Source organism: Oryx dammah, unplaced genomic scaffold (assembly GCF_014754425.2).
Source record: "Oryx dammah isolate SB20612 unplaced genomic scaffold, SCBI_Odam_1.1 HiC_scaffold_1, whole genome shotgun sequence".
NCBI lineage: Eukaryota > Metazoa > Chordata > Mammalia > Artiodactyla > Bovidae > Oryx > Oryx dammah.
The window spans coordinates 64,617,199-64,631,449 of NW_024070185.1; the positions used below are offsets into that span (position 1 = coordinate 64,617,199).

General features: G+C 37.6%; 1 protein-coding gene across 1 annotated transcript in view; it reads left to right on the forward strand.

Moving 5' to 3' along the window:
- Window positions 1-14,251, forward strand: part of LOC120862929 (contactin-associated protein-like 3) — a 232,277-nt gene that overhangs the window by 190,308 nt on the left and 27,718 nt on the right. The window contains exons 16-19 of the mRNA XM_040239100.1: window positions 7,620-7,790; window positions 8,484-8,702; window positions 12,284-12,523; window positions 13,204-13,434. Of these exons, the coding sequence (XP_040095034.1) occupies window positions 7,620-7,790; window positions 8,484-8,702; window positions 12,284-12,523; window positions 13,204-13,434 (861 nt within the window). The remainder of the gene's footprint in view (window positions 1-7,619; window positions 7,791-8,483; window positions 8,703-12,283; window positions 12,524-13,203; window positions 13,435-14,251) is intronic.

Genomic DNA, 14,251 nt, shown 5'->3' on the forward strand with positions numbered 1-14,251 from the left:
GGACTGGTAGGATCTCCTTGCAGTCCAAAGGACTCTCAAGAGTCTTCTCCAACACCACAGTTCAAAAACATCAATTCTTTGGCACTCAGCTTTCTTTATAGTCCAACTCTCACATCCATACATGACCACTGGAAAAACCATAGCCTTGACTAGACGGACCCTTGTTGGCAAAGTAATGTCTCTGCTTTTTAATATGCTGTCTAGGTTGGTCATAACTTTCCTTCCAAGGAACAAGCGTCTTTTAATTTCATGGCTGCAGTCACCATCTGCAGTGATTTTGGAGCCCCCCAAAATAAAGTCAGCCACTGTTTCCCCATCTATTTGCCATGAAGTGATGTGACCAGATGCCATGATCTTAGTTTTCTGAATGTTGAACTTTAAACCATTTTTTTCACTCTCCTCTTTCACTTTCATCAAGAGGCTCTTTAGTTCTTCTTCCCTTTCTGCCATAAGGGTGATGTCATCTGCATATCTGAGGTTATTGATATTTCTCCCGGCAATCTTGATTCCAGCTTGTGCTTCCTCCAGCCCAGCGTTTCTCATGATGTACCCTGCATAGAAGTTAAATAAGCAGGGTGACAATATACAGCCTTGATGTACTCCTTTTCCTAATTGGAGTGAGTCTGTTGTTCCATGTCCAGTTCGAACTGTTGCTTCCTGACCTGCATATAGGTTTCTCAAAAAGCAGGTCAGGTGGTCTGGTATTCCCACCTCTTTCAGAATTTTCCACAGTTTATTGTGATCCACACAGTCAAAGGCTTTGGCATAGTCAATAAAACAGAAATAGATGTTTTTCTGGAACTCTCTTGCTTTTTCGATGATCCAGCAGATGTTGACAATTTGATCTCTGATTCCTACCTGTGCATTAATGCCTTTTGATAGTTCTGAATATTTACACTAGAAGACTTGATGCTCTTAATTCCACTTACCCCTCCAACTGCAACTTAATTTCTTTCATATCTTTTACTGCCCCTAAATAACTGAAATAAAATAAGAGTTCTATCTTTAATTTCCCTACTTCTAGTCTCTCTTGAATAAGACAGATATTGTCCTTCATCACTTCTCAGAAACTGAGGTCACCAATGAGAACTTGACATTGCTAAGTCCAATTCTTATTGTCTGATTAATATCTGAATTGACCTGTCAGCCACTTTGGAATTCTCCCATGATTCCCTCTTCTTTAAGTCACTTTCTTTACTTAGTGGCCAGCATACCACAAAATTCTGGTTTTTCTTCCCTTCTCTCCCTAACATTTCTTCATCTCGCCAGTGGGATAATGTTGGGGTTCCCCAAGGCTCTATTCTCTGCCCTCTTTCCTGTCTATTCTCCACTGGTGGTCTTTCCCCATCATCTCATGGCTTTAAATACTGCACAGGTAGGATTCATGAAGCAGTTATCTCAAGACTCTGAAAAGCAAACAGCAGTAGGGAACAGAAAGCAGAATTCACCGTGTACTTTCCTCCACTATCTCTTAGCCATGGGATCACAGATGCAGAGAGTTCCAGGAGAAGTCCTCTAGTCCTGATTGGAGGAGGGGACAAGGAGCTTCAGTCAGTGAGTACAGGAATCTCATCCCTCTCCCCCTTATCTCTGTTTTCTGAGGTTCCAGTTCCTAGGCAACCCCATGGCAACAGTGGCAGAAACTGCCTCAAGAGCGTGCAAGAGCCAGAGCTCTGAAAAAGGAATTTTCTGCTCTGGACAGGGCAGCCCTGACTCCCAAACAATGGCAGACTCACGTTACTTTTGTTTTCTTTCTCTGTTCACCCATCACTTGGCAACGGATTTAGGTACAGGAACAGAAGTAAATAGGAAAGCACAAGAAAACAGGCTAAATAGAGCCCTAGTTTTCTGGCTGTGTGCATGAAGAGAGAGCCCCAGGGAACTGGAAAGTATTGGAAGAGCATAGAGAGGAAAGAGTTCAAGAAAGTGAAGTTATAACTTGTTTATGAAGTCCTGGGTTTACCTCCGAGCTACATATGCCTCAAACTGGTCCTAATTATAGACCAAGAATTGAGAATGAGCAAAGAAGCTACCACCCAGGACTCAGACTGGCCACTGTGTGGTGCAAAGGTGAGGCAGATCTGAAAAGTACTGCAAAAACTTTGAAAACTAGACTGCCATAGGTGCCATGGACCACAGAGGGAAGGTTGAAATGTGTGGGCAGATCATAACCAGGCCTGAAAAATAAAAATATCAACATACTCCTTGAATTTAAACAAAGCTCCCAGTTTGTGAACATAATCTAGAATATCTAGAAAATATCTAGATGTAAATATCTAGAAAATAATCCAAAATTACTTGACATACAAAGAACCGGAAAAATCGAAGTTTGCATAAGAAAATGTAATCAATAGATAACCAATAACACAGAGGTTAAAATTAACTGATAAAGACTTTAAAACAACTATTACACAAAAACTGTAAGGAATAATAATAAATGCTTTTGAAACAAATAGAAAAAGAGAATGTTTCAACAAAGAAATAGGCTATATAAAGGAGAGCTAAAAGGAAACTTTAGAACTAAGAAGTATAGCAATGGAACTAAAAGATGCACCGGATGGGCTAAGTAGAAAATTTGAGATGAAACAGCCAAGGGCCTTGAAGATAGATAAACAGAAATTATCCAATCTAAGCAAGAGAAAGAAAAAAAAACTGAAAAAAATGAATAGGGTCTCAGGGACCTGTGGGTTAATAATAAAAAATATATATAATATTCATGTAAGTGAATTTCCAGAAGAAGAGAGGAAAAGTGTTGGTCCTGAAAAAATATTTGAAAATATAATGGCTGAAAACTTTCCAAGTTTGTCAAAAGAGAAACTGGGAAGTTGAATGAATCTGAAACAGGATAAACTCAAAGAAATTCACATCTAGACATATTGTAAGCAAACTGATGAAAACTAAAGACAATGAGAACAATTTTTTGAAAGCAGCCAGAGAGAATAATAATGTGTTGCCTATAGGAAAACACCAATTCAAATGACAGTAAGTTTCTCATCAGAAATATGGAGGCCAGAGGAAATGGAAAAATATTTCTATTTTGAAAGTATTGGCAGTTGAGAATTCTGTGTTCAGCAAAAATATCCTTTAGGAATGAAAGTAAAAGTTTTAAATATCTACAATGAAAGAAAACTAAAAGCATTCATCACCAGAAAACATCCTTTAAAAGGATTTCTAAAAGGAGGTTCTTAGAAAGGAAATGGTATCAGAAGGAAATTTGGAACTTCAGGGATAAAACAATCAGCATCAGAAATGGTAAATACCTGGGTAATTTAATAGGTTATTTTCCTATTCAGTTATTTTAAATGTATCTGAGGACTGAAAGTACAACTCTATTTCACAGGGCTTTTATTTTATGTAGATGTAATACAAGTAGCAACAACATGAACAGGAATAGATAAGGGTCAAAATTGTTTCCAAGGTTTTTACAAATCACTTAGAAGTGGTTAAAATATAGATTTTAAGCAGACTGAGAAAGTAAGTATATATATTTTAATCCCTAAAACAATCAATTAAGAATTTGCTACAGGCGAATACAAATAGAATACTGAAAAGTATTCAAATAATCCAAAAGAAGGCAGAAAGGGGGAAACAAAGAATGAAAATTAGGACAAATAGGAAAAAATAATGAAATGAAGAACTAACATATCAAAATGTATATTTAATGTAAGTGGTCTAAATAAACTCATAAAAGACACTGTTAAGACAACTGTATACTGTCTATAAGAAGTTCAATTGAAATATAATGACATAATAAAAGAAAATGATGGCAAAAGATATACTATACAAACACTGAAGTTTCTATATTAAAATTTTTACTTGAAAGCAAAGTAAATTAATAGATATAAAAAAGAACTAGAAGACTGAAAAATCTTAAATATGTGTGCAAATAAGTGAGCTTCAAAATACATAAAGCAAAATTTGACAGGATGGAAAGGAGAGATAGAGAAATGCATAATTATAATTAGAGTCTAATACTCCTTTCTCATTAATATATGGAACTAATAGCAGGAAAATTAGTAAGGGTATGGAAGACCTGAATGACACCAGAATCCAACTGACATTTATAAATACTCTACCAACAGTAGAATACGCATTCTTTTCAAATACACATGAATCTTTAACCCAGACACAGCATATTCTGTGTCATAAAACAAACCTTAGCAAATATTAAATAATTTAAATCATATAAAATGAATTCACTAATACAATCAAATTAAATTAGAAATAATTAAAAAAAAAAAACAAGAAAATCTCCAAACATTTAGAAATTAAACTTCAGATCCTTAAATAACACCCAAGTCAAGGACAAGGTCTCAATAGATCTGATAATATATTTTGAACTGAATGAAAATTAAAATACAGACTATCAAAATTTGTACTATTAAATTTTGTGATAGCAGTGGTCAGAGGGATGTTTGTAGCAATTAGTACTTATATAATGAAATAAAAAAGATCTCTGTTCAATAAGGTAAGCTTTCACCAAAAGAAACTAGAAATAGAAGAGAAAAATAAACCTTAAACCTTAAACAAGCAGAAAGAATAGAAAGACAAGAAAGATAAGACAAGAATAGAAATCAATTAAATTAAAAGCAGAATATATATTGATCTATAAAAATTAAAAGTGATTCTTTTTATGCTCTTTTAAAATACTAATAAAATAGTTAAGCCTCTAATGAAACTATCCCCAAAATGATAAAAATTACCAATATGGAAATTGAGTGTTGGGATAACACTGCAGACACCACTGACACCAAGAGTATAAAAAAGTACAGTACAAACAACTGTACAAGTATTAAATTTATTATACATATGAAGTGGACCAGTTCTTTGAAAACCACTAACAACCAAAAGTCACTTAAGATGAATGAGACAACTGGAATAAACTTAATAGTATTAATGGGATTGAATTTGTAATTAAATTTTTCAAAAAAATCCAGACCAAGCTTGATTCACTGATGAATTCTACCCAAGAAATAATTCCATATCTATAAAATTTCTTTCAGAAAGTAGAAGAGGAAATTCCTTCCAACATTTAAAGCAGAATGTTGTTCTGATATTGAAACTAGACAAAGACAGTCAAATATATATATATGTATATGTACTAACAATGTTATTACTAACACAAATGCAAAAAACATTGACAAAATATTAACAAATAACCCTGGGATATATGTATTTTTAAATGCACCGCCACCAACTGCAGTTTATCCAGGCTGCAAGGCTGATTCAGTATTTGGAAGTTGATTAATGTAATCTACCATGTTAACATGGTTAAAGGAAGAAAAATCATGCCAGATGCTTTTTCTGTATCAATTAATACAAACATTATAATTTAAATTACTAAAATAACAAATTAAAAATTATAATTTATATCATAATAGCATTTATAATGAAATTCTTAGCAAAATAAGTGTAAAGAAAATTCTTCAGCCTAATAAGACAGTGTCTATTACAAAAGTATTATAATTATTGGTAATAAAACTGAATGCTTTTCCCCTCAGGATGGGAACAAGGTTAGGATATCCAATCTCACCACTTTTATTCAACAATATTTATCATTGTCTTAACCAGGGCAATAATGTAAGAAAGAAAATAAGTTCAAAAAGACTGGAAAGCAAGAAAGAAAACTCTATTTGCATATGCACACTTGATTGGTTGGTTGGTTGGTTGTTTAGTCACTAAGTTGTATCCAACTCTTCTGTGATTCCATCATGAACTGTAGCCTGCCAGTTTCCTCTGTCTATGGAATGTTCCAGGCAAGCATACTGGAGTAGGTTGCCATTTCCTTCTCTAGGGGATCTTCCCATCTCAGTGACTGAACCCACATCTTCTGCATTACAGGCAGAAAATATCAAGGAATGTACTACCCAAAACAGAAACAAAAACCTTACTAGGTCTTATAAGTGAGCTCAACAAGATCTCAAGATGCAGTGTCAACAACAGACAGATCAGTTATATATGCAATGTAAACTGGAAACCAAAATCTATAAGAGAATATTATTTTCAGTATCTCCAAAGAACATATAATACTCAGGTATATGTTTAACATAAACATGTATAAAATCTGTAAACCAAATAAATGACTAAATACTGAAGAATCAAAAAATCTGAATAAAGGAAGAGATATACTGTGTTCATGGATTGGAAGATCAACATAAGAAAGATGTCAGTTCCCCCCAAGCTGAACACACTCTTCACCAAAGAGGACATAAAGTGGCAAATAAGCACATGAGAAGATGCCCAACATCATTATCTATTAGGGAAGGAAAATTAAAACCACAATGAAATACTACTTTACATCAATTTGAATTGCTAAGATAAAAAAAAATATGTATACTAACAATGTAAAATGCTGGTAAAGATATAAAACAACTATATCGTTACACACTGATCATGGGAATTAAAAATGGTATGATCACTCTGGAAAACTGTTTGGCAGTATCTTATAAGCATATACTTGCCATATGACCCAGGAATCATGCTCCTGGGAATTTACCCTAGAGAAATGAAACCATATCCTCATACAAAAACCTTTCACAAATGTTTGTTCTTGTGGTTGTGCTCAGTCGCCCAGTCATGTCTGCCTCTTTGCAACTCCATGGACTATATAGCCCACCACCAGGCTCTTCTGTCCATGGAATTTTCCAGGCAAGAATACTGGAGTGGGCTGACATTTCCTACTCCAAGGGATCTTCCTGACCCAGGAATCAAACCTATGTCTCCTGCATTGGCAGGCAGATTTTTACCACTGTACCACGCAAATTTTTAGAGCAATTCTATTTGTAACTGACCAAATTTGGAAACAACTTTAGTGTTCTTAAATATGGATAAATAAACTATGGCACATTCACGTGATGGAATACTGCTGCTACTGTTGCTGCTAAGTCGCTTCAGTCCGACTCTATGCGACCCCATGGACGGCAGCCCACCAGGTTCCTCCATCCCTGGGATTCTCCAGGCAAGAATACTGGAGTGGGTTGCCATACTACAGAGCAGTAAAAAAAGGATAGATGTTGACATGCAACATCTCAAATGAATCTCAAAGGCTTTATGTTATTGCATACTGCTTGACTCCATTTATATGTTATTTGGGAAAGGTAAAACTGTAACACAGAGACTAGTTCATGAGGGATGGGTAGAGGGTGTAACTATAAAGAAATAGCAGGAGAGAGTTTTTTGGGGGTGATGGAGCTGTTCTTTATTCTGATTTTGATGATGGTTACACAAATCCATGCATATGTTAAAATTCATATAACTGTAAAAGTCTGTAAACTTTATATAACTCTAAAACCCTAAAAAGTCAAATTTACTCTATGATAATTTAGTTAAAAAAAGAGAACAACCCCCCACCCCCCGGCAGGCCTTTATCAAAGTGATTATCCATCCACTCACTTGCAGCCATGTCCGTTTTCTTAATCCTCAAAAGAATCACTGTTTAGACATTCATCTCATGGCCACATGTTCAGAAGAACTCCCATAAGAAGGCTTGTATGGATAAATAATGCTTTGAATGGATAAATAATGCATCAAACAGTAAAAATGCTAGAAATATAAAAGGCAATTGTTACTTGTATTTTACTGCTATTGCCATTGTTTTTTTTTTTTCTTTTTATAAACAGATTCATTTTGGAATTCAGCTTCCTTCAATACTGAGACTTCATACCTTCATTTCCCCACGTTCCGAGGAGAGCTTAGTGCTGATGTGTCTTTCTTTTTTAAGACCACAGCCTCTTCAGGGGTGTTTTTAGAGAACCTGGGAATCACAGACTTCATCAGGCTAGAGCTGCGAGGTGAGTTGTCCACCCTGCACAAAGCCCCTGGGGTACTCAGTAATTAACATTAACCTTGTTGGTAACCTAACTCCTAATACACTGACATGCTTCCTTTGTCAGTTATATTTTTTCTTAAATACTAAGTGGAAAGTGAAACAGTGATTCCTGCAACACACAATAGTCTGTACAGTTCCTTGTTGCCTTAATTCTATGTGCAAAAAGGGTATTAAACCAAACTGGTCAAATAACTTCTTACTAAATCACAACATTATGTGATTTAATTGACCAAATACATTGTTTGTATATATGTAGACAAAACTTAATGTCTTGCTATCTGAAATTCACCTAGTGCTTTTAAAACTACATAAAGGTTTAAACCACCTTTAAATAAAATCACTTCTATGTATAAATTCAGATAAAATATTAGTTTTGTTTCTGTAGGTAAATATCTCTATTGCTTAGGGCTTAGCAGGATGAACAGTAAACTCTGGGGAGAAATACATTAAAATCAGCTTCACCTTTCTTTCTCCAGGATACAGGTTTATTCTCCACCCCAACCCCTCCCCAACCAACTCAGACTGACATCTGTCTGCATCCCTAGCATGTCTTCTTTCATAAGGAGCAGGTCATGGTGGTTTTTTCAGATCTACTCAAGGCTAAACTTTCTCTCCTATGAAGGAACTAGGGCATCTCTCATATTTTTATTTCCAGCCCCAACAGAAGTAACCTTTTCCTTTGATGTGGGGAATGGGCCCTGTGAGGTCACGGTGCAGTCTCCCACTGCCTTTAATGACAATCGGTGGCACCACGTGAAGGCAGACCGGAACGTTAAAGAAGCGTCCCTTCAAGTGGGTCAGCACCCTCGCAAGAGCCAACCTGCCCCAGCTGACGGGCACGCCCGCCTGCAGCTCAACAGCCAGCTTTTCGTGGGTGAGTGCTGCTGGCGGCTTCTATCTGTACTGTGCTCTGAGTGCAAAGACACACCAAGAGGAGATCGCAGCTACAACAGTAGTGATGATAACAGCTGCCACAACTACTATAGGCACTGGTGAGAGAAGGAGGTACTGAATAAAATCCTCTTTAACTCTCTCCTTCTCCCACTCAGTCCATAAGTTCGTTCTCTACATCTGTGTCTCCATTCTTTCCCTCAGATAGGTTCATCAACACTATTTTTCTAGATTCCATATATATGCATTAATATATGATATTTGTTTGAGCCTAGCCTGGTGCTCTGTGATTCTGTGGTTACCTAGAGAGGTGGGATGAGGGGTGGGAGGGAGTCTCAAGAGCGAGGGGAGATATATATATATAATACATATATATGTATGTATGTATATATATGTGTATATATATGTATGTATAATTATGACTGATTCACATTGTTGTGCAGCAGAAATCAATACGTTATAAAGAAATTATCCTCCAATGAAAATGTAAATTAAAAAGAAAAAATGTTCTGAACTGAAAAGGAACTTTGAGACTGAAACTCAATGCAGGCAGCTCCATCAAGTACAGTTCTGATGTTTGCTCTGGGTTAATTACATCCAGGGGATGATGAACCAGAGGCATTCAGAGTGGCATCTCGTGCCATGGAAAGGGATCCTGGGGGAATCTGAAGGGGCAAAGCTAAAAATAGAATCTGACTACCAAGTGAGAAGGACGCACAGCCCAATCCCAGGATTTTTCTGCTCCTATGGAAGTCTCATGATCACCTGCATCAGCAAAAGACACTTCTAGTTTTCATATCAGGTGAAGGCAAGGGTAAAGGTTGGTAGGGAAATATCTGGCTGGGATGCTTTCCTTGTGAGTAGGCTAAAGATCAGTCATCCAAAAAGAGGGGGGCAGGGTGGGGTTGCAGGGCTAAGATGGAGCTGATAAAAAAAAGAGTCAGTGTGGTTCAGCCACACAGACACTGTGTACCAAGAACTCATTCAATATGAATATCTCTGTCATAGATCATGTGACTCAATGGCTCAGTCATGTCCAATTCTTTACAGCCCCATGGACTGTAACCCACCAGGCTCCTCTGTCCATGGGATTCTCCAGGCAAGAACACTGCAGTGGGTTGCCATTTTCTACTCCAAGGGATCTTCCTGACTCAGAAACTGAACTCACATCTCTTGCATTTCCTGCAATGGCAAGTGGATTCTTTACCACTGGGCCACAGATTATTATACCCAATTTACAGATGAGATCATGGAGGTTCAGAGAGATCAAGGGACTTGATCACAGAAACCCAACTGGAAGGGAAATCCAAACCCCTGTTGGACTGATTCCCAGGCTTGCACTCAATATCATAGACGATTTATGTTTGTTTCAGTTAACTCTATTTATTTAAAAAGTTAGCATTTTTTATCCATTTCTCTCATTTCACTTTTTAGTGAAGTTAGAGAATCAGACTTGTAATTGGGACAAAATCCTCCAATATCCCCCCAGAATCAGACAATAGGAGGCCAGGCCGACAGAAGCAGGCTTGTGTGACTCTGCAAAGCAGTATTTAATCCAGCCCAGCGCCCGGTTCCTCTTCGCCCTGCTCCCTCTCTGCTGCTCTCATTGCAAGCTTCATGTTTAGAACCAGAGTGGACTCATTATTCTGCTGTCCCTTCTTTAAAGATAAACACTCTGGGTAGTGGAAGTCTTCCCTCTAATTTACTTGCTTAGTCTTTATTATTGTTTATTTTCCCCAAAGGGAGGAATAAGTTTTGCTACATTGCTTTTTAGACAACTCTATTCTAATTTGGAAACTAAGCAGATTAACGAAGTAGCTCTCACTTGGTCTGATCTCACGTATTTTAAAGTAAATAAGGACACAGTCCAATTAAAAATCGATGTAAATCACAAATTAGCACAGAGTCTGCTTTGCCAGAAGTTGCCGACTACAATGTTCAGGAACGGATGCTATTGAATGAATTTGTGTGTGTGTGTGGTGGGTGTGTGTGTGTGGGTGTGTGTGTGGGTGTGTGTGTGTGTGTGTGTGGTGTAGCCCATAGCACTGTTAAACTCAGCTTCAAGCACAGTTAGTTCTCACTGAGTTGAGGAGGCTTCCCTGAAAGTTATCAAATTGTGAATCAAACTAAACAGTTCTATTTTCTGATTTAAATTCTGAGGATTAATTAACAGAATTTCTAGGAACAAAGTTTGAATGGGAACCTACCTAGAGCTAGTGTTTCCATTATGGCAATGTTTCTAAATCCCGAGGTGTTAGTTGAAAATTCAGTGAATCAGGATCTTTGGGAATAAATCCAAAATCTGTTTTTAGCAGGTACTTCAGATGACTCCTGTGCTCCCATATTTATTATGTTCACATGATAAATGATATAAAAATAAGGAGATATATATTATTTGGTTAATGTTATACCACCTAATCTCAGAGCTTCCAGGATGGAGTGTGAAAGGCCTGAGGTCCTGAATTTTGGTTTTACCTCTTCTACCTTCTCTTTCTTTGGTCTCTTCTCTGTTCCTTTTCACAGCTTTATTATTCAGAGCTCATCTAAGTAAGAATTAGCATTATATAACACACACAATATATAGGGTTGGCCAAAAAGTTCATTTGGCTTTTTCTATAAGTTGTTACAATAAATCTTAAATGAACTTTTTGGTCAATCGAATACATAAATTTGTAATACATCTATTATACAAAAATACATATGCACAACAATTTTAATATATATAAAATACATGTACAAATCTATGTACAACATATTTATAATACATATTACATTGCAAAGATTTTAAACTATATAACCTTTATTATACATGTCATTGTTTATAAATTTAAACTTTAAAAGGATCAGTGGTCTTCATTTGTCCTTTAAGAGAGGAACAAATGTAAAAATGTAAGTCTTTCTAAATATTTTAGAATAAATATTACCAAGTTCACCTTAAAAAATATTTTCATTAATGCTTTTAACTCAGTGCCATTTGATGATTCTTAACATTTGATTGGACACGACTGAGCGACTTCCCTTTCACTTTTCACTTTCATGCATTGGAGAAGGAAATGGCAATCCACTCCAGTGTTCCTGCCTGGAGAATCCCAGGGATGGGGGAGCCTGGTGGGCTGCCATCTATGGGGTCACACAGAGTCGGACACGACTGAAGTGACTTAGCAGCAGCAGCAGCAACATTTGATCACAGACTATGTTTTCAGAATTGTATTTGTTCATAAAATGTTGAGCAAGGACTTTTTTGTCATTCTCTATATGGGGCTTCCTTGGTGGCTCAGCAGTAAAGAATCTACCTGCAGTTCCCCGGGCTCAGGAGATACAAGTGTGATCCTTGGGTCAGGAAGATCCCCTGAAGGGGAGCATGGCAACCCACGCCAGTGTTCTTGCCTGGAAAACCACAGGGACATGGACAGAAGAGCCTGGTGGGCTACAGTCCATGGGATCGCAGAGCCGGACGTGATGACTGAGCAGAGAGCAGACGTAAGGCCTCAGTTCAGTATGAAGGTGAAATCTTGAATAAGACTACAGAGGAACGCATTTGCATTTGCAGTCTTTCCCTTGTAGGTGGGACCGCAAGCCGACAGAGAGGCTTCCTGGGGTGCATTCGGTCTCTGCGATTGAACGGGCTGGCCCTGGATCTGGAAGAGAGAGCCACGATGACCCCAGGAGTGGAGCCAGGGTGTCCAGGACACTGCAGCACCTACGGCCATCTGTGTCGCAATGGAGGGAGGTGTAGAGAAAAGCGCAGAGGGATCACGTGTGACTGCACCGTCTCTGCGTATGACGGGCCGTTCTGCGAGAACGGTGAGTGTGCCCAAGGAACAGGGAAAGGATGGAGCACGAGAAGTCCATGAAGCTGCCTCTGGCATTGACTCTGTAATGAAAAGATAAGGCAGTTCTCTGTGATTAGCTGAAATAGAATGGTTTCTATCCCAAATGCCTCCATTTCCCTTGGGAGGAGGTAAGCTTGTATCCTTGACAAGGCTATGACTACTTCTAGTAGAACAGAGGGGCATCAATGAGGTCTCCTTGAGGAGAGCAGTAAACTTTAACTATGCATTTACACTGGACATTTAATTTTGCATTTTTGAGGCAATAATAAAATACTGTTACTCAATTTTGGGTTATGGGAATATGGAGGGATTATCTCTTAAGCTTTATTATTTTTCATCTTAATTTTTTTTAATTAAAAAACTGCAGAGGAGGAGTTCCCTGGTGGCCTAGTAGTTAGGATTTGGTGCTTTCACTGCTATGGCCCCGGGTCCAATCTCTGATCAGGGAACTGAGATATTGCAAGCTGTGTATCACAGCCAAAATAAAAACAAATAATACTAAACTAAAAAACACCCATCACAGCATGACATTGTTTTTCCCTTTTGAGATATTTGAGGATTAGAGATATTCTTTGCATATATAGAAATATACATAATAAGACACGTGCACTTACATATTGCTGATACAACAAAAATTGCTTGCCATTTCAGACATTTCTGCTTATTTTGGAGCTGGCTCCTCGGTGATCTACAATTTTCAAGAACATTACAATGACACCTTTAGCAAGAACTCCAGCTCCTTTGCAGCTTTATTTCACGAGGATCTCACATTGACAGGAGAAATGGCCACACTGAGCTTCCGGACCACAGGGACACCCAGCTTACTGCTCTATGTGAGCTCATTCTATGAGGAATACCTTTCAGTTATCCTTGCCCCAAACGGTGAGTGTCTTTAATTTAAGAACAAGAAGACTGACTTGGGTGGTGTCCATGTCCTGGCTATTGTAGATAGTGCTGCTGTGAACATTGGGATACACATATCTTTTTGAATTATGGTCCATCAACAGAGGAATGGATAAAGAAGATGCAGAGCAGATATGCAAAAAAATATTACTCAACCATTAAAAAGCAACAAAATTGAGTCATTTATAGAGATGTGGATGGACCTAGAGAGTGTCATACAGAGTGGAGAAAGTCAAAAAGAGAAAAACAAATACTGTACATTAATGCATATATGTGGAATCTAGAAAAGCATATAGATGATATTACTTGCAAATAGAGACACAGATGTAGAGAACAATTGCATGGTTACCAAGGGGAAAAGGGTGGGGGCGGGTAAAATTGGGAGGTTGAAATTGACTTATATACACGGTTGACACTATGTATAAAATAGATAACTAATGACAACATACTGTATAGCACAGCAGTGGGGGTGAGGGAGACTTGCCTTCTGAAATGAAATAATTAGTTTCACTGTACGGATATGCAGCAACACAAGAGATGACTCTACGCATGGACATTACCAGACGGTCAATACCAAAATCTAATTGACTATATTCTTTGCAACCAAAGATGGAGAAGCTCTATACAGTCAGAAAAAACAAGACCAGGACCTGACTGTGGCTCAGATCATGAACTCCTTATTGCCAAATTCAGACTTAAATTGAAAAACGTAGGGAAAACCATTAAGCCATTAAGGCATGACCTAAATCAAATCCCTTATGCATATACAGTTGAAGTGAAAAATAGATTCAAGAGA